The sequence below is a fragment of the Serinus canaria genome, chromosome 3, assembly GCF_022539315.1.
Source record: "Serinus canaria isolate serCan28SL12 chromosome 3, serCan2020, whole genome shotgun sequence".
Lineage (NCBI taxonomy): Eukaryota > Metazoa > Chordata > Aves > Passeriformes > Fringillidae > Serinus > Serinus canaria.
In genome coordinates, this window is record NC_066316.1 from 36,085,470 (window position 1) to 36,105,571 (window position 20,102).

The following is a 20,102-nucleotide window of genomic DNA, read 5'->3' on the forward strand; positions in this document are numbered from 1 at the left end:
CTAGAAAGATGTCTGCAGCAGTAAAAGCACTTCCAGACTTAAATTTTTATTTAGGTATCTGCTGTCCTGTAACTATACCAGTGTCTTACAAACCTTACTCAAGGTAGATTAAAGAGTAGATTGCTAGAGAAGAGAAGATTTTGCTAAATCTTTCTGCCAAACTAATTTCACCCTTTTGGGGAGTCAGAAACCCATCCTTAAGAATTTTCTTTAATTACAGAATATGCTAACAAGGCAATTTATAATTTAAGAAATATTAGAAGATCTTAGAAGAGATATTTGCCTTGACCATCTGCTATGCATCAAAGTATCTTGTCTAGATATGAGTATTGATATAAATTGCATTTATGCATATTTTTCCTAATGAACAAAGGTCTCAAATAAAAATAAAATTGGAGGCAGCACCCCAAAATCATAGAAAGTACCTGATGGAGACACAGGGGCAGTATCTTTGAATCCATCTGCTCAACCTCTTGACGGAGCAAAGAGAAAAGGGACTGCAATGTTTGCTTTTGCTCTTTTGGATGAAAGTTCTCCTTTGCTTCAACAGCACTTTCAGCCTGCACAAAATCTGTATCTGTATTAAGAGCATTTTCCTCCTGGATCGTTGTGGCTCCCACTGTAGAAATGCCTTAAAAAAGGACAAGTACTTAGGTTAGGATTAAAAAAAAATATATTGAGTTCCTTTTTTGGGAAATTTCACTACAAATGTTATGAATAAAAACCTAGTATGTTAAACACCATTGCTGCTAAACTAAATGCTGGCCTTGTCACAATCAATTGTGCCAGGTCTGTCTCACTGTCAGCTCACCTACCGCACACAACACAGTAACACAGATCAGATACATCTGTACACTTCTAAATGGGACCCTGCTTTCATTTATGGGGGAAAAGAATCAGAACACTTACAAAGTGTTATAGAGACTTATTAATAAGAGACCAGGATGACCCAGAAGTGCTTAGAATGCAGTTTTGCTCAAAAAGGGCAAATAGCAGGTAGGTGAGGGCAGCATGACTGAGGTTTTCAGTTTGTCACCTTGCTCCTGCCAAGGACCTCAGACAAGGAGGTGTCCTGGGGATGGACAGACACACGGGAGGAAGGACAATTCAGTGGGTTCCTGGCTTTTATTGGTAACACAGTGGCTCCTCACAGTGACTGCAGGATCTTAAAGGACAGAAAGAGTAGATGATGCCAGTGTGGCATTCTGCTGTAGGAGAGAGATGTCTAAAGGGACTTTCCTGCTGAGTGAAAAGGAAGACCCCCCTACATAGCTGGATTGTTGGTTTGAGTGCCCAGGGAAAGAGGCAGTAGTGCTGATCTATGCTGGTAACAATGACACAAGGATGTGTAAAGTGAATTTAGATCCCAGAACTTCTTGCTAGACAGAAAACTAGGTTCTCCATGGTACATTTCTTGGCAGTTCACTGTTGTCTGTTTCCAGTTTTACGGAATTCAAAAAAAGTCAGGCATTCAGGTGGAGATATGAAAAATAATGTAAAGCATAACAGTACAAGAATATTACAGGAGAAAAAAAAAACTTTCTGGATGTAAATCCCACATTTTATTGTTAGAAATGCAAAACTTGTGTATTTTGATTGAGAAAATGTTAAATGGGATTAAGAAAGAAGGGTAAATAGTAGTAGTGACAGCAGCAGTGGGAGAAACCCATATATTGACTGGATCAGTCTCTCACAAAGATCAGAGAGCAATAAATTACAGCTTCCTATAAAACACAGAGCAACCAGAAAACTACAGATGATTCCAACAGTTAATAAACTAATTTTTATTTCTCCATAAAACATTGAATTTCACACACTTGCATAAGACTGAACTTAAAAAGAGTCCCACAATTGTTTAAAACAGTTTAGAGAATTTGGCCACAGAAATGTGCCCAATAAACTTTTCATAAACTCAAATTCTAACGAGTACTGTTCCCCAATCAACATTTTGTGAAATCATGTTATCATTTGAAAGATGGACAGCTGAGGGCACTGTTTCAAGTATCTCTGTGTCCTCAGCTTGGGCACTCTGTTTCAGCCCCCCTTGATTTCATTGCCTCTCAAACCCAATCATGATGATTCAGGTTTAAGATTTAGAATCTAAGAAAGGCATTAGCTTGTCCATGGAACGTTCCACCATTTTACTTTTGATTATTTTAAACTCTTTATTTAGTAAACTATCCAAGTTAGGACTACTAATAATCTCTGTGGGTGGCTATTTTCACAGGGCTTACTGCCAGAAAAAATATGGGTGTAACTTAACATTGCTTTTTCAAAATTAATGCACATCTCCGATCTTCCGGTATTTATTTGGGTTTCCTGTGGGCCAAAAGCAACAAGAGACACAACTGGATGCAAGATACAAACCAGGAAATACTTCTAGAGATGGAATTAAGGCTGTCTTTAAAAATACAGCTTCCTGTTTAGCACATTATCATGAAACCAGAACAAGAGGGTCCTCGTGTTCTGGCAAACCTTTCCTCTCGGAAAAACAAACAAAGAAACCAAACTTCACTTCAAGCTGTACTTTACTAGCAGTTAATAATCACCTGTCATATCAAAACATGAACATTGACAGCAACGTGCTCAACAGCAACTCATGAAAAACCTTGATTTTAATGTTTTCATGATACTGTTGCTAACACAGTCCATAAACTGCATTATTATTTGTACATTATTATTTGTACATTATTATTTGTACATATGGTTGAGCTGTCACTCGGAATCAAATCCTGCCCACAAATTTCTGCCCTGATTTTGAAAGTGAGGCTTTACAGTTATGTGGGTTGATTCTAACTTGTTTGATTTTCAACACAAGAGACAATATTTGTGCCTTAGTAGCACTACAACAAAGAACTTTTATTGTAACACTTGGTAATGCTATTTCACTATAAAGATGTGATGGGCTAGGATCACCATTTATTTTTTTCTCCCATTCTTGAAAACAGCACTCTACTTTTCCCAGGAATCAATCAGTCTTAGTGTCCAAAGCAGACAGACACAGGTATCTTACATATATTTCTGATTTTTTAATAAGGAAGGATTTTTTTTTCCTTCACTGTATAAAGCACTGATATTTACTCCACCCCAGAATGGAACCAAAGCCTTTATGAAAATGTGTGGAAAAAGACACAGGAGACATCAGTGGCCAGAGCACTCAGCAGGTCTGTGGCAAAGAGCCAGGTTCAAGTTCTTGCTCTGCCAGACTCACAAATGGTTCAAGTGACCCCTTCCACTCCCAGCTGGGTGTGACAAAGTTTGCTAAGACATGGGGAGATGCAAACTTTCTCTCAATTTCCCCAATGGCTCACAGAAGCAGCCCCATGTTTGCCTAGAAGAGATGAAATGCTGACACACTTTTTGAATAAAACCCCACATTTTTCAGTATGTCTCAGGCTTTTCTCTTTTTCAGTACTGCAAGTATATGAAATTAAGCGCTCTTTGTTACCCACCTGAGGATGAATCCAAGGTGCAAGTATGAGTGATGTGCTATCAAAATAAAATTATGGATGTTGCCTTCTGTTTTTTATATGAATTTGAATTTTCTTATTCAGTAGCACTAGCTTAAGTCACCAGTAACAGAAGTTTCTAGTACAGAAAACATATGGCAATTTCTTTTTTTAAACATTCCTCGGTACCCAATACAGCAAGCTATTTCAGACTGATTCATTCAAGAATGATTGAGGAAAAAAGACCAGCAAGTATTTAAAAACTATTCATTTTTAAAAGAAGACATTTTGAGATACAAGTTTGGAGGTAAAGATACAACTTCAACTGAGCAAGCTCAAAATCTTGTTTAGTTTGGTTTGGTACACAACCCTAAATTAAATAACATTACTTGAATTATCATGTAATTTGACTATCTTATATCAATATATTTTATTTCCCTTAACACCAACTCCATCCCAAACACTTCCTTCTTTCCTCCACCTTCAAGCTGCTATAGGAAATGAGTGGAATAATTTACAGAAAAAGCATGTGTTGCAGAATTTAACTTGGGGAAAAAAGACTGAGTGCAGGTTACCATGTTAAGGAATCATATAATGATTTGACAATATTAAGTTATGCCAGGATTGACCTTTTGAAAAAAGATGTACTTATTTTCAGAGAATATGCATAATCTGAAGTCCATATTTACAAAAATATATCAGAACAGATTAAACTTGATGAATCACTACCTCTACCACACTAAAGTCAGTACAACTCTTTACAAGGAATATCATTATGAATAATTACCAAAGTTTAAATTCTTCAGTTAAAATGTACATGTATTTGCTCAGCAGTCCTCCCCAACCACATATAATTATAATACATTCAAAACTATGGTGAGTATACAAAAAGAATGTGAGAAAAAATTGGGATCTAGGAGCTATACACTTGTCCATCCCCTCTCAATTTCCTACAGCATCAAAAGGGCTAAAAGGAGCTGCTTCTTCAAAAAATAAACAAATTCAATCTGGAACTGCTTACTCCAGGACACTGAAATGGATGCAAAAAACAACTGTAAGTCAGTGACAAATTCACTCTGAAGTATTATAGTCTATCAATTTCCACTTGGGGAAGTCCTGACATTGCTGCAGATGGGGAGCAGAACATGCAAACAAATGACTACACGTTTGCCTTGTCCTTATACTCTCACCTACAAATGCTCTGGTGGCCCCTGACTGGGGAAGGATCTTCAACCAGGTACAGTGACTGTTAAACTTGCATTCCAGACTCCTGAGAGGAGAAGCTAGGATAATTTGAGCTTCAACAGATCCCAAGCATATACAGACAGATGATAATCCAACTAATGACTCTTTATTCTTCACAAACAACTATTTAGAGGGTTTCAGACACATTGCAAGTGCGAGTACTTGTTCTTTTAAAGTAAAATCATGTTGAGAGAGATAGACTGGCTTCTCTAATGATCACTAATATTCTGCTGAGCAAGTCACAAGTAAACAAAGATGACTAAAATGTAATTTTCTACATAAGCTGCTTTAGTCACTGGCAAGAAGAGGAATATGAACAATGTGCTTTTGAAGTCAAATGTCATCTTTTCTAGAAAGGCAACATTTAACAGCAATCATAACAGGTGTGCTTATAGAGAAAAAGATTCATAAATCTCTTCCTTAGTTATGAGTTAAAGTAACTCATCCATGATTTCTCAGCAGTTGAAAATTTTTTATCTGGTAAGCTTGGAAAAATATAAGTAAATTTTACAACAGCAGGGTGAGATCAAGCTCTTTGGTACTCATAACAAGATTCCAAATGTTGACATGGGATCAAGACACCAAAATATTGCACTCAAGCACAATGTTCAAATGAGCAAAACCCTAATGCCAGAATTTCTGTCCATTCTGATTTGGACACCAGCCCAGTTTCCATACTGACACTGTGTACCTCCCTCTACTCCTGTTTACTTGGTGTGTCACATTTGCTATACAGCCATTGTTTAAAATAGAGAAGGTGAAAACATATAGAGTTGAATCTGATTGAAGACCAGCAGCAGTTCTGGGAAAAAAAAAAAGTAAAACAAACCAAAACCCAATAAACCTTTAGTGAAATGCTAAAAATAATTAGTACAACACCTAAGATATATTTCTTATCAGCTCACAGATTTAAACTACAGTGTTACTTCTGAAATAAACAGAACAAAAAAAAAAGTAAATGAAGTACCTTTAGATTTTTTATTGGAGCTTCTTTTGCTTCTTGGACTTCTTTTTCCACCTGGCTGTTTTTCTGGAACAGGCTTTTCCTCCAACTGAGGGTCCATATGGACATTTACAGATCTTCTCTCAGTCTCACTTTCCTTGCAGCTTGGGATCCAGTCTCCACTGTCCATATTCTCATTATTATTGATGTTATCCTGCTCACCTTTATCCTGGCGTCCCATAGCAATGCTACTACTGGTCAGAACCTCATTCCCATCACTGTCAAGTTGATTTTCATTTTCATCAGCTGAAGGAATCAAATGAGATGCCAAACTTTCTACCCTGTAGTTAGTAGGAAGACTGTCCTTTGAGTCTATCTGCAGATCATTTGGTGGAAAGTCTCTGTCATCCATTAGAGCGTTACTTGTTGAACCACTTAATCTCCCTCCAGATATTTTTAGACCTAAAATTTAAAATGGAATGAAGCATTAACAATATGTATAGTATAACAGATAAATAATGTCAGCCAGTGCCAGCAATAAAGACTCTCAAGTGATGCAGCTTAAAAATATGGGGAGTCTCTTTTATCCCTGACCCACTTAAAGTCCTAGTGTGGGGGATATTTACATACAAAAAATCCCTATAAAGTTGTATTTTCATCCAATTATTACTGTTCTAGTACCTGAGCAAAAACACAGCTGATCTTTACAACAGTGCTCCTGTTGTTACAGCAGAGGTAATGAGAAAAACAAAAAGATAAACAGAAGCCACCTCACGTCCTCCTTCCCCCCCCTTTAAATCCATGGCTAAAACAAAAGCATTCTTGTCACATAAGATCATAGTTTGCCTGAAATAAAAATAACCCAGGGAGGAATAAAAGTAGAACAACTTTTAATTCTGTCAGTGATGGTATCAGACCAAACTTGCAGATAGATTAACTGTGTTATCAGAATTAGATGGAAGTAGAAATTGTTTATTGCCTCAATTGTCACATTATTTTCAAGAAAACATTCAACATGTGTTCAGTATACACAGAAACAGATGGTTTCTTGATAAAAAACCAAAACCCCCACCAACTCTCAGCAGGAGTCAATTTTCCCTTTTTGTGAAGGTGGTCTCCAATCAATGCTGCAATTAGACACATTCAGGGGAACAAAAAAAGAGTAGCTTAGCAGAAGACCTACATGTTACAGGACCATTGTTGTATCAGTTCCTATCTTTAGCCTTTACAAGCACGGCAATATGCTGTTTAATTTAGCAACCATACACCCAAAATTATGCTCATTATGTTCATCTCACTAGATTTAGCTCACGTTTTCAAGAGTGAAGCCAAGAACCAGCAAGCACTCTTGTATTACAGAAGAGCTTAGGTAAGCCTCCTACAGCAGCTTCCTATCTTTGCTTTCAATAAAAGTACATTTTAGGATACCTGTTTTCACCAGGCTTTCTTAAGTCTTAGTATACACAAGTTGAGTAAATGAAATACACACCTGGTAAATTTGCAAGATAATCTTTCATTTTACTTGCTAGAAGAACTAAGTTGCAGAAAAATGGAAAAAAATTCCAGAGAATAAGTAGGCTTTCCTTCATATATAGAAACATATTTCTGACAAAGATTAATAAATTTGATTTTTCCCAAATTATTCCTTCTTAAACATCATTGTTGCTAAAAGAACTGAGAAAAAAAAATAAAAGAAAAAGAAAACATCACTGCTGTCTTAGGCACAACAAGAAGGATTTAGGGAGCTACAGGCTGCTCTGCCTCACCTCAGTCCTTGGAAGGTCTTACAGCAAGCTCAGAAAGCATTTTCAAACTTGTAAAGGACAAGTGCAGTCAGCATGGATTTATGATGGGTAAGTTGTGCTTCTACAAAACACTGACTTGCTTGGCAGAAGAAGGGGAATAATGGATGTGATTTACTGCGGCTGGCTTTTGACACAGTCTCCAACAACACGCTCACAGACGAGCACACAAAGTACAGGCCTGGTTAAATAGATGGTGAGGAGTTCCAGAGAAGCACACAGAGAGCAACGAGGCACCACCAGCTGGGCAATACAAAAGCAAAAGCCAGCACCACCCAGGACAACTCCATCTCTGCTTCCAACCTGAAGAACTGGCTAACCACTTCCAGCCATACCAGTCCAACAAAAATTACTGCCTACCCTAAAACATATAGTGTAGTAGCACCAGGGAAGGTTAGGCTGGACATTAGGAAGCATTCCTTTACTAAGGGTGTGGTCAAACACTGCAACAGGCTTCCTAGAGAGATGGTCAATGCCCCAAGCCTAAGAGGCATTTGGACAATGCTCTTTGCAACACACTTCAACTTTTTAGTCAGCCCTGAGTTGCTCAGGACAAGGTGATAACTGTAGGTCCCTTCCAGTTGAAATATTCTATCCCAGTCCAGAAGAATTATGAATTGTACATAGAGATGAAAGTTGCATTTTCCTCTGGCAGCCACATTAGGTGATAATTGGTTTTCCTTGAGCACCAGAAAGACAAAGAACTACAGAGGAGACACTGAGGACTTATCTGGAAAATGCATCTGTTCACTAGAAAGATGCTGCTTAATCAAGCAATTTTCTCTCAAAGAGAATTAAACACAAATTTACAGGTTAAGAGGAGGACAGAACTTTAATCAGAGCAGAAAGAATCAGAACTAGATATTATTAGACACCCATACTACAGTTATGTTGATTTATTGATACCTCTTCTAAAGCACTAAAAAAATAACCCCAAACACAATATTATATTTGAAAAGTTCACATTTTAGTCTTTCTGCCACATGAAATAAAAATTACTGCTGCTTTCCCCAGCTCATAGATCAAATGATGCATCAAAAGAGGATGAAGTAAATTGCCCAAACCCAATGAGGAATTAGTTTTAACAGCAATAATTAAAAAATCAGAATGTCCTACCACCACCGTCTTGCTTCTATCCGTAGAAAACAGTTTATCCTTTCAACAGCCAGCAAAGGGAAAGAGAAATATAAATGCATTTGAACAAGGTGTTTCCTATTTGATTGTGAAAAATGAGAAAAGATGCTTTTGACAAGTGATATTTGCTGTAGAGGAAGCTGACATTCTGATGGAAAATGTTAACTCACTTCCTTTGAACATTTGGCTGAAGCGATAGTCCCTCTGTAGCTGAGAAGCTGGAGAGCTCAACATTTCTTGGTCTATTGCTTGAAACTCAGTATTTCTCCAAATAAAAGTAGCCCTGAAGATCTATTCCTTTCTACAACCCTTAGGACTCCTTAGAGAATGAAAACCCAAAAAGAGCTAGTTCAAGGAATTGAGAACACTCTTGCCCTTGATCTTTTAAAAGTATTTCCCCTCCTATCCAGATGAAATATTTTACCTTCTTGATTTTCAATGCTGCTATTTGTAATTCCTTTTGAGTTTACCAAGGCACTAGGCAGGTATCAAAGTGAATTTAAATCCTCTGAGAATGAACTTTAGTGCTGTCTAAAAACAAAAGCAGAAACACTTATTTATAAACAAAAATGAAATTAAAGTCCCTTGTGATTTAAACTACATTTAAAATACCATAACATGCAGTTCCTGCATTTACTGTTTTACCACTGAAATGAATTGTAAACATAAACAACATGTTAATAAAAAATGTTTGTTTCTTCATAGGCCCATTTTTCCTCCCTTCACTGGTTGCCCAAAACTGAAATAAAAGCTAACATGAGTAGAACTGTGCTGACCTTTGTTAAAAGGTACTGATGAATAAAAGAGCTTCAGTTGCCACACAGATTCATACAATTGGCACATGTAATCATGGTGATTATAGCACATATAAAAAATAAAATGGAAAATATTTGTCAAGTAGCTAAAAGACAAAGTCTGTATTGAAGAAATTGCTTGTATGTTTATTTGCTTTAGGACAAACAGTATGTACATTAGAGAAATTGCTTCAGTTTTACAAGGCCCATGCTCATCAGTGTTCCCTTTCATGTACTTCATACAACTCAATATAATTTTGATAACATTTTCAGTGGCTCATTTTTTTTTCCATCTATCCCCACTATGGAAATATAACCTTAAATATAGCTGTTTGGGGGAAAAAAAAACCAAAAAACAAAACAAAACAAAAAAACCCAGACAGTGAGAAGTGGGATCACTCCTAACCTGTCATGGTTAAAATTTGAAGAGGGCATTGAAACCAAAACAAAACCACAAACACCACTAGGCCCCTTAACCTTTCATACTAACTCAGCTCCTTTATCCTGAACAGCTGGTGGGCTCTGTGAATGTTTACTGAACATAGAGTGTAGTATTTCATTTACTGATCTTGGATGTATCTTACAGAACAATCCAGATCATAACGTTGTTTCTCCTAACATTTGAAAAGTTTACATCAAACTGTTTTTTATTCCATTTGATTGGCTTCATATAGCTCTTCTGCCAAAGACACGATTTCCCCTCCCTCATTCTCATGCCATTTATTTTTCTGTGTTAATTAAAGGGATTTAATCTTTTAATTCTTTGAAAGTCAGCTTCCCCACTATAACACCATCACTGCTCTATTCAAAATGAATGGGCATTTCAGATTGGTTTAGTGTTGCTTCTATGCAATATTTTCATTAACTTCGATGATAAACCACAATAGCAGTATAGTCTGCAGTTAGAAGCAGTTATAAGTATTTTTGAGGATTTAATTCAAAATTAATTGTAGCAATAAGTGCTCCAAAAGGAATAACATAAAATTCACTAACACAAACAGAATATCCCCAAACTTTTGAAATAATTAAGTACATCTATCTGAAATAGGGATTAACCAGTCATTTTGTTATGGTGAAAAGCATCTCAAAGAGATACCAGACAGAAAACTGTCCATGAGTCCAAGCTTTTTTTTATCCTAAGATATAATACAGCAAGTGTTAAATGCACAAGAGAATTCATTATGGTCTACCAGGCACTAATCAATTACAGTCATGGGGGGGTTTTTTGTGCACCATATACACAGGACAAGATGTACACAAGAGAACCTGGATCCCAACAAGAGAAGAGTTTTAGAAAGGAAGGGTCAGCACTACATCTGGCAATAGTAATTCAGTCTAAAAAAGGTCACTGTGGAAACAACCAAACAGGCTGTCTAGAGATGTTGTGGAATCTCCATCATTTTAAAGGAGAAATCCAGCAAGTCTGAGGTTTAAGGACAGGTTAAAAATAGGCACTAATTAGTATTAAAGGAATTTGGTTTTCTTTATTGTTGCAGGGGCTTTAATATCTTCCCCCCTACACACTTTTTTACAATACAAGCAGCTTTACAAGTCCTAGAGAAAAAAAAAATTGATTCCATTAAAAAGGAAAAAAGTAGTTTTAAAAATCATTATGTTTACAGAGTTGGTGCTTCTACCATTAGAACAAAAGGAGGAAAATGGCAGAAACATAAAAATTTAAAGAATAACTAAACCTAATCCATATATTTCCATATATTTAATCCATATATTTCCATATATTTAATATTTAAGTATTAATCTGTTGCTTTCTGATAGCTGGTGTGAAGATACTATAATTTAAAGATTCTCTTGTGATGTATCTCTTTTCATATTGATAAATAATCTTCTACAAATTAATAAAAACCCATGTGAAAACTACCATGGCCATACACAATCAAAACATATACTGGAAATTATTCTTACTGCCCATTAACATCTACATAGAAAGAAAAAGGGTTGATCTAATTTTATGAACATTTATATTTAATACCAAAATGACAATTCAGTGATGGGGGGGAACTCTAAATGACCCAACATCTACATGACACCATGTAAAAACTACATACAATACAGCATTACGAGTTCATTAGCTTGCAAGAAAAAGGACAATGTCTACTATGCTGTTACAGGAGCTAATAAACAAAGAGCACATATGTTCTTTAAAGAAGTGCAAACACAACTTCTCTACAACAGTTTGCTTCTTCATGTAGAAGACAATATACACCTAAAAAAGCTTGGAATATTATCACCAGAGTGCCCTTGCCTCACCACAACCAAGAAGAGTACCAGTTGCTGAAGACGTGCTTGACCATCACAGAGTTTGCTACAGAAAGAAAGAGACAGCAGACAAAGGTGATAGGCAATTAATGAATTCCTGTTGCTGTAATCATCTCACAAAGCCAGACCGATTCCAGCTAACAGAATTCTTCTCTGCATTGTGTTTTATGTGAAACATCATAGTTGGAGTGCTGCTGTTTCTAAAGGAAGGGAAATAAAGATATTCATATGTATGCTTTCATTATCCAACCTGAGACCTCTGCAGAGAAACACCCCCCCATGCTGTTGTGCTGTCTTACAGCATGGACTCACTGGAAGTTTATCACTTCAAAAAACAGACTGATGTACAACCCTCTTACTGGACAGCCTCACCATAAGAGAATCTCTGGAAGTTTATCACTTCAAAAAACAGACTGATGTACAACCCTCTTACTGGACAGCCTCACCATAAGAGAATCTCATTAACAGCCTCCTGACTATTCAGTCTGCCCTGCTTGGCTTTGAAAAAAAATGTACTAGGGGTAAAAATATCTTTCTATGTGCTTTCTTCTTCTGTGTCAGATATACAGATTAAGAGGTCTATTTTTTCAAATGCATTAAGTCTGCTTTCCTTCAAGAAGCATTCAGATACCAGGGTGGTTTATCTAATTTCATTGAATTTACAAAAATGTCTGAGCGTGAACACTTTGGTGGTTTTGCACTTTCTGACACTGAAGTGACATTTCCCAAGTAGCAGTGGCATTTAAAGGCACAACGATCTTCACATCTATAAACAGCAGGAATAGTGAGGTTTAAAGAGGAAGTTTCACATGCTATTTTCAACTTCTAAGCTTCCTAGTCATACTGCTTATTCACAGTTTTAATAAACAATGATAAACATACTGCCAGGCATAATCTACTATTCCACATTTAACATTACTTAAAAAAATATGTTTCAGTCATGTAGCCAAATACAAGAGGTTTGTCTGGAAACAAATAGTAGCTTTTAATAGAACATATGACAGTTCTCTCAAAAATTTCACACAAACAGCCTCTTTGTCAGCACTCAAAAATACACAATGATGAGTCCCCCAAGAGTCTGAAAAGTTTTGGGTTTCAAGCTTCACTAGAACAAATTTTACTCAATGTTACAAGAACAAAAAAGCAACCTCACCATTTGATGTGTTCAATTTTTTTTTTTCTTGTCTGCAACAAAACACCAGAACATGTCTTGGGTAGAGATATGGTAGAAAAGGCAACAGACCAGACTGCTTTAGGAGAATGGAGAACTCTCATCATTGCAGCTCTTTTATAAACAGTCTAGACAACTGTTGTTCAGGAATAACCTATGAGTAACAGGTCTTGCCTTGGGATGCATGAACCTCCTTTTAAGTCTTCTGCAAAGTAGTAATTTGCCTTTTTTGATTTTAAAATTTTCTTTCTAATTGAAGAACTCTCCAATTTTTGTTACACTTCAGAACATGCGCACAAGACTGATTACAAAGCATAACAAAAATGAAAAGCTTCTTACTAGACAAATTTATGCATCTTTTCTAGGATAGGTACTTTTTCCTTACAGGAAAAAAAAGAAAAAGTAGTCCTGCAAATCCACAGACTATATTTATGAGAATTAACCAGATCAAGTCACTCTTATCCAAATCTTTCCAAGGACCTGAGAAAGCTATCAGATCCTACCATCTCATAAGAGGTTGCTAAAAAAATACGATATGAAGTCTCTCATGATCTCAGGTAACAATTTTCAATATATATGAAAAAGGAGAAATGACAGAAAAGATCCCTTGAAATTCGAAGAAGAATGAGGCAATTATCTAAAAGTTGCCCAACTGAAGAAAGAATGTTCAAGACTTTCTAAGAATTACATTTCATAGTAAGACTGAATTAAATAATTTTTTATATTGATGAGGGACAAACAAGTTTTATCGCCTTCATCAACACACAGAAAAAAAATTTAAAAAGTATTAAAAAATATTCAGTAAGGTCCTAAATCAGATCAAGGCCAGAAGCAACCACAAGTAGAATGGAAAGCTGTCCATAGAAGTTATGAAACAATTCTTGTTGATAAGTATTACATACTTGCAGTCCCTCTGTTATCAAGCCTGCAGGTCCAACCAGAAGGTTAATTAAGAACAGAGCTAATTGTTAGAGCTTTAATAATTCTCATCATTAGAAAATCAGAATACTCAGCAGCTCTACTAAAATCTTGCTTCTATTTGCCTTATATTTCCAAAAGGAAGGATGGTCCAGTTTTTACATTATTCAGTGTCAGACACAAATGAATGAGATCAAATCCCTTCTTTGCTCTGAACCTCCTCCATGAAGTCATCACACCGTTACATCATCTGTATTGCACTTCTTAACCACAAAGTAATGATATACTTCACAGGGATGTAGCAAAGATTAATACAATGAGAGATTATGAAATAAATATTTCATACAGGGACTGTAAGGAGGTACAATGCATTCAATCTGGTCTTTTTTTTTTTCTTTCTTTTTTTGGCCCTTAAATGCATGAGCAAGAACTTAATCATGTATGAACTGTAAGAGACTTATGTTAAGCAAATCACAGCCCCCAAAAAATTAATCACTGGTGTAACTGGACTGAAGTTAATGAAGCTGCAACTACTTAACCCCAGTGGTGAATTTAGCCTTGAGTGCTGTTTCAACTTTCCCCCTTTCAACAGGAAGTTATTATGGTAAATTCGTTTCAACTCTAATTGTGTAAACAGATATTGGCTATATGAGCTGTCAATTTGCACATACTTTTGACTAATAGATCTTAGAGAAGTTTTCTGAAGCACACTGTTACCAGTTTCTCCTTACAGAATTTGAATGCTTGCAATACCTGAGTCTGTAAACAGAGATCTAATTTGTTTCAGATCAGCTTTTCAAAAAACTATGATCAAGGTCACTTTAAGCAGTTTCTATTTTAAAAAGATATTTTCATTACAAAATCCCCACTATCACAAACATTAACAAAAACTCATTACTGTGAAGTGATAAAAACTAATTTCACTTAAAACCCAAAGTGAGATTGTTTCAATGATTCCATGACAGAAGAAGTTCAACAGCCCATAGAGAAACTGAATGACTATTATTTCTCCTTGTGTTTATGATGTTATATTTCAATATTAACATAGCAGACTTCAACAGTCTTCCAGGAGAAAAAGAGAAATCCAGGTAAGAAACTAAGCAGCTCCCAAAACAACATTGGATAAAGAGTAATTTTATATGCCAACTCTTGCTAAGATCAAATCTTCCTAGGAACAAATGTGTAAGCTCTGCATGGTGTATGTCACTTTATAAAATAAAGACAGGAGTCAGTGAAAATGCCAAACTATTACTGAACAACTGACAAATGTGTAATTTCAGGACAAGATGCACCCCAATTTGTTTATTTTGTCAAAGTGGGTCAACTGCAGAAGTGTAAAAAACAGAATGAACAACATCTGAACTGTGATCCAGGCCCAGATGAAATGTTGGTCTGAAGTAGTAAAATCATCATGCCCTTACTCAGAGGCTAAAAGCACACAAAATTCCAAGTTATAACCACTAAGAAAGAACCTTCAAAATGTACATCATGAATTTCCATATTATTTAGTAACATATTCATCAAGTGAACTTAATCTTCCTCACATGCTCATTTTACCAAGACAAAATAAATTCCACGATTAGTTTTAGGTTCTTTCTTTTTTTAAAGATATTCTGAATTAATCTGAACTTGCCCTCCAGTGTAACATTAATGCTCCAAACAAAAAAACCCAAGAAAATCTTTGGCATGGATAGAGAAAAGCAGTGCTAAAGCTCACATGCTAAGGCCACACATTAGCAATTCACTTGGGACAGGTGGAGCAGCGTAATGGAACAGCAGTGGAAAAAACTTCACACTCATGCTAAGCAGCTCTGTTCCTAAAAAGCAAGCACACAACACAGCAAAATTTGTCTACAGGAATCTCTGGCACTAACAGCATTTCACTTTCCTTATCAGTTAGCCAGACAGTTTCAAAGACATCACAGTTATATTGTAAGTAGATTAATAAGAAAAGAACAAGTAAAAAAATCTTTGGTGCGACAGGCTCTTGAGCAAGGCAACATTTCAAAAGCCTTCTGGATAAAGACTTATGATGAGATAGACACACAAACACATGGTGAGTGAATTTAAGTCAGCAGAACATGCTCACCAGAATTCAACGAAGAGAAATTCTGAGAGAAATAAACAGAAAAAGAATCTATTGAGTCTTTTCGCTCCTCCCCACAAAGGTTTATAGAGCTTTTTTTTTTTGCATGCACACAAAAAATATTTGCAGTAAATTTAGTGCTGATGAAAGATGCCAGATTGATAGCCCTAGGGACTGAGATTCTCTGTACACACATACAAAGTACAGAGTGAGAAATTTGTAACCCTGCCAAAATGCCTTATAATACACAGCTTACGCAACCATCTTCACACTACAAAACCCTTCACCTCTCCACTGAAATTGTCAAAAATATTGGTTAGTGTTCATTAGAAGGGAAATAAAATATGGATGCTGTTGTTAGCATCAACAGGGACAGAATTCAAGGCACCAGATAATTTTAAAAATGTTTACTTTTGTTCTGAATGGTTCTTTTGTCAGCTGTGAACTTTGCTGCAGTGTTTGTAAGGCTGCAAAGTCAATCTGCACCTAGTATGAAAAAGCTTTCCTATTAAACAGCATGGTATTACATAAGAAAAATAGCAAAGGAGTGGTTTAACTTTTTCATTCAAACAAGCTTATGCTAGCACACATGACTTCACACCTAGTGCTCAGAAACTATCTCAAAGGAGAACTGACTTGATAGTTTCACTTAATTGGTACCTAGGCAGTCACTCTCCAGTGATCTGCACAATTGCTCTAACAGACTTTTAATGGACAGTAACTCCCTATTAATCAGGTTTTCAGCGCGAGGCTGGAATCTACATTGTCACATGGAGCAGGCGAGCGTCCAAGGAACCTTGGATTCTAATTTCCCTTGCTACTAATAGCTTGGCCAAACAGCAAAACTCCCCCCACTCCCTAGCCACTGTCCCCCATCCAAATGTCAAGCAATTTTTAATTGTCAACAGAGGACATGTAGGAAAGCAGTAAGTTAAGGTTTATAGACCGTAACAGCTCTAAATACAAAACTGCCTGACCTCCTTATAAAGGCAGACTTTCACTTCAAAGGAAGATGTGCATAAACCCACAGGCTGCAAACTCACTGGATCTCAAACTAGATTGTGGCATGGGATTAAATGCTACTTCAGTTCTTGGGAGATTTCCTTTGTGCATATACGGGCTTGGAGTGGGGGACAGCGATGGCTAGAAAGTATGACAGAAGAATGAGGCTACTCTCTGATCAATTTAAAAACAATTATTCTTCCTGGAGACTCTTTTCCTGAGTGTGCAGTGCTTAGAGCACTTCTGAAAAAATCTCTTACCACTCCTTCTACTATTTTCCTTGGTCACCAACCAAAGCATTACAACAAAATTATTCAAGTATGCTTAACAAAATAAATGAAAACAAGAATTCTGCAGCATCCTGCATCTCAGAAAGCAGAGACATTTCTGTCAACTCAAGCATGAAGCAGATTATTTTATTTTCACATTACTGAAGCAAATAGGCTTAAGTGATTCTTTCAGCTCTATTGTAAGAGCTTCTTTCCGTTCTGTTGAAAGCTCTTTCTAAAAGTCACATCAGAGGTGATATTTGGTAACATGTAAACCTTTCGAACCTAAGCTGTATTCTGAGTCCTTAGAGGACAAGGAAAAAATACCATCATGCAAATTTCCATTGACATACTCATCAGGTTCTTTTTGTGGAAGATAGAAATTCTGCCAAATTTGTACTTAAAATGAAGCATGGGCATAAGAGTTTGAAAAACTGAGATCAAGACCCAGGTAGTTCTGCAATTTTCACCCTTACTTAGAAACTATTGCCAATATTTACTAAGGCTAAGTCATTACAACATAGCAAAATAATACTAAAAGAATAATGCTACTATATTAACTTGGAAAATAAGCTTTGAACTGAGCCAAATAAAGGTAAATGCAAAAAGTATTTAGAACCATTGTAAAAAAACAAATCAAATCTTTTTACTATCCTTTTGACCCATACAACTAATGAGCACTTTTGGTTCAAGCATAGACTGGAATCCAATCAAACAGGTAACCCTTTTGATTCCCTCTGATTTATTTCAGGGAACAATAATTAGGAGGAAGCAATTCCAGAGCACTCAAGAATGCACATAAATTACAAAGGCATAAGGCAGAATGAGGTAAGACTGTAAATTCAAATATTTGCATGTGTTGATAACTGGATTAAACTAGAAAACATATACCACAATCAACCATAATGTAAAAATAACTGTTCAAAATGTCCCTGTGATACACTTCAATGTATTAAACAATTTTCTACATTGTAATTTCTAAATTAAAAAAAAAAGTTAAAAACTTACCATTTTCCTATGGTTTCTTCAGTTTGTCAAAGATAATGAGGAGGTCATAAAGAGGTAGTCCTTTATGCATGAAAGATTCAGCATATATCTAGCAGTTCTAGTGGGGGAAAAAAAACCAAACCATGAGTTTAGGTCATAGAGACCTGTGGTTCAATCCAGGCAAGCACTAAGCTAAAATAAATAAAGTCATGAGGAAAAGTGTATAGAAATATATATTTCTAGTGTATGAAGACTTGTCAGGGCATTTTGTCATTTGGCTTTTATTAGCAAACATTCCTTTGAATAAACTCAGTTGCTCTGAACAGCCCATTCAAAGATGACCCTAGCACCCCTGAGTTCTCCAACTGACAACACAAACTTCCAAAATTCATTAATTGAGCTAAAAATTATAGCTAACTTTTCTGTAGCCATAGCTGTCAATAAATTTTGATTAGGAATGCTGAATTAGGACATTACTAGACACTTGCTCTAAGAAAACCAAGTTCTGCTTGATGTTCTAAAAGTCCTCCTACAAATTACTGAATTATCAGACTAATTAGTAAGAGAGGGAAAAAGCTATTAAAACATAAAGTCCCGTTTAAAAATGGATTGAGGTCTATCCCATCATCCAGCAGAACAATCTGTCCATTTCCCTTAAGGCCCAGGGAAAACTATTACAGCACTCAGGGTAAAAAAGCTGAGTATTTAAAAATAAATTGCAGAGTTGAAGGACTGCTGCATTTACTAAGGCATTTCTCTAAATTCAGCCCAGTTGCTCTTCATGCCACATGTAGGTCCCCCCAAAACACAACAACAAAGACACAATTTTCTATCCCAATTTCGGTTTTTGAGTGATATACCAAACAAAACGACTTTGTTTAGTAAGTAGGGAAGTGTTAATTTCTCAATTCACAAGAAGAGAAACAAGATACGAGAAATTAAGCAATTTGCAGAAAATCACACAGAAAGTCTACTTCTGAACCATTATTTTGAAGACGAGGTGTATGCTGTGATTGCCAGATCTCTCTTACCTTCTGCACAAACGAGACAGGGAGCAGGGAAACACGTTTGGAAGGATTCTCTCTCCCTGCCTCCATCACACTGCGGCCACTCACCTGCCACTGACAGGTTTTGGCACAGCATCCCTGAAGGATGAGCTCCAGTTTGGCAAAACTTGAAAACGTCTTGAAGATGATCCTAAAGTTATTTCTCGTTCAGGCATTGGGGATGTTACCGAAAGGACAACGTCACTGCTATCGAAAATTACAGGTTTCGCTTAAACCGTAATTTGCAACAAGGTATGGAGCAGAGAGAAGCCGGCAAGGACCGATGCCGGAGATCGGCCGGAGCAGAATCCTGCACCTGCTGAGAGCGGCAGGGCGATACAAACCACCGAGTCCCGAAGTGACTATTTAGCTGCAGACGCGGAGATCAAAGACTCCCGTGAAACACCCAGGCAAACCTCAAACTAAATACGTAGCTTCTGGGACTCCACCGACACACGGAGCACACACATCGCTCCGCGGGCACCCGGCAGAGCGCTGCCCGCCGGCCCGAGCCCCCTCCCGAGCCGCCTCTCGCCCCAGCCCTGCCCGTGCTCCGCTCCGGGGGCACCGCGCCGGGGCCGGGAGCCGCGGCACCGCCACCTGCCCACCCGGGCCAAGGCGGGCAGCGCGCCCAGCCCGCCCGGCACCGGCTCCTTCCCGCCGCCCGCCCGGCGGCCCGAACCCGCCCTGGAGCGCCCGGCGGCGGCCGACACAAGCAGAAGGCGGCGGCGGTGCGCGGCACCGGGGAAGCATCGCATCTTCCCTTCCTCCTCCCCCTGCGGATAAACCGCTGTCAGCTCACCTCAGCTCCGCGGCGGCTCGGGCGGCCGGGACCCGCCAGCCGGCATGGCGTGGAGGCGCGGGGGCTGGTGCTGCCGCAGGCTGCCGGCGGTGCGGGGCGGGCACCATAGAGAGGGCGGGCGGCGGGCGGAGAGCCCTCCGACGGCGGAGCGGAAGCGCGCTGGCGAGGCCGGGCAGA

General features: G+C 37.7%; 1 protein-coding gene across 3 annotated transcripts in view; it reads right to left on the bottom strand.

The window, feature by feature from the left end:
* Positions 1-20,076, bottom strand: part of CNST (consortin, connexin sorting protein) — a 45,373-nt gene extending 25,297 nt beyond the window's left edge. The window contains exons 1-5 of one of the 3 annotated variants that reach the window (XM_030236112.2): positions 19,926-20,076; positions 18,099-18,195; positions 15,823-15,844; positions 5,662-6,099; positions 426-631 (exon numbers count right to left, since the gene is read on the bottom strand). In XM_030236112.2, coding sequence (XP_030091972.2) covers positions 426-631; positions 5,662-6,099; positions 15,823-15,844; positions 18,099-18,101 — 669 coding nt within the window. In that variant the 5' untranslated portion in view covers positions 18,102-18,195; positions 19,926-20,076. Of the gene's footprint in view, positions 1-425; positions 632-5,661; positions 6,100-8,555; positions 8,652-15,822; positions 15,845-18,098; positions 18,196-19,925 lie in introns of those variants that run through there. The other 2 variants (XM_030236113.2, XM_030236114.2) reach the window with 2 other exon arrangements.
* Positions 20,077-20,102: the final 26 nt, after the last annotated feature.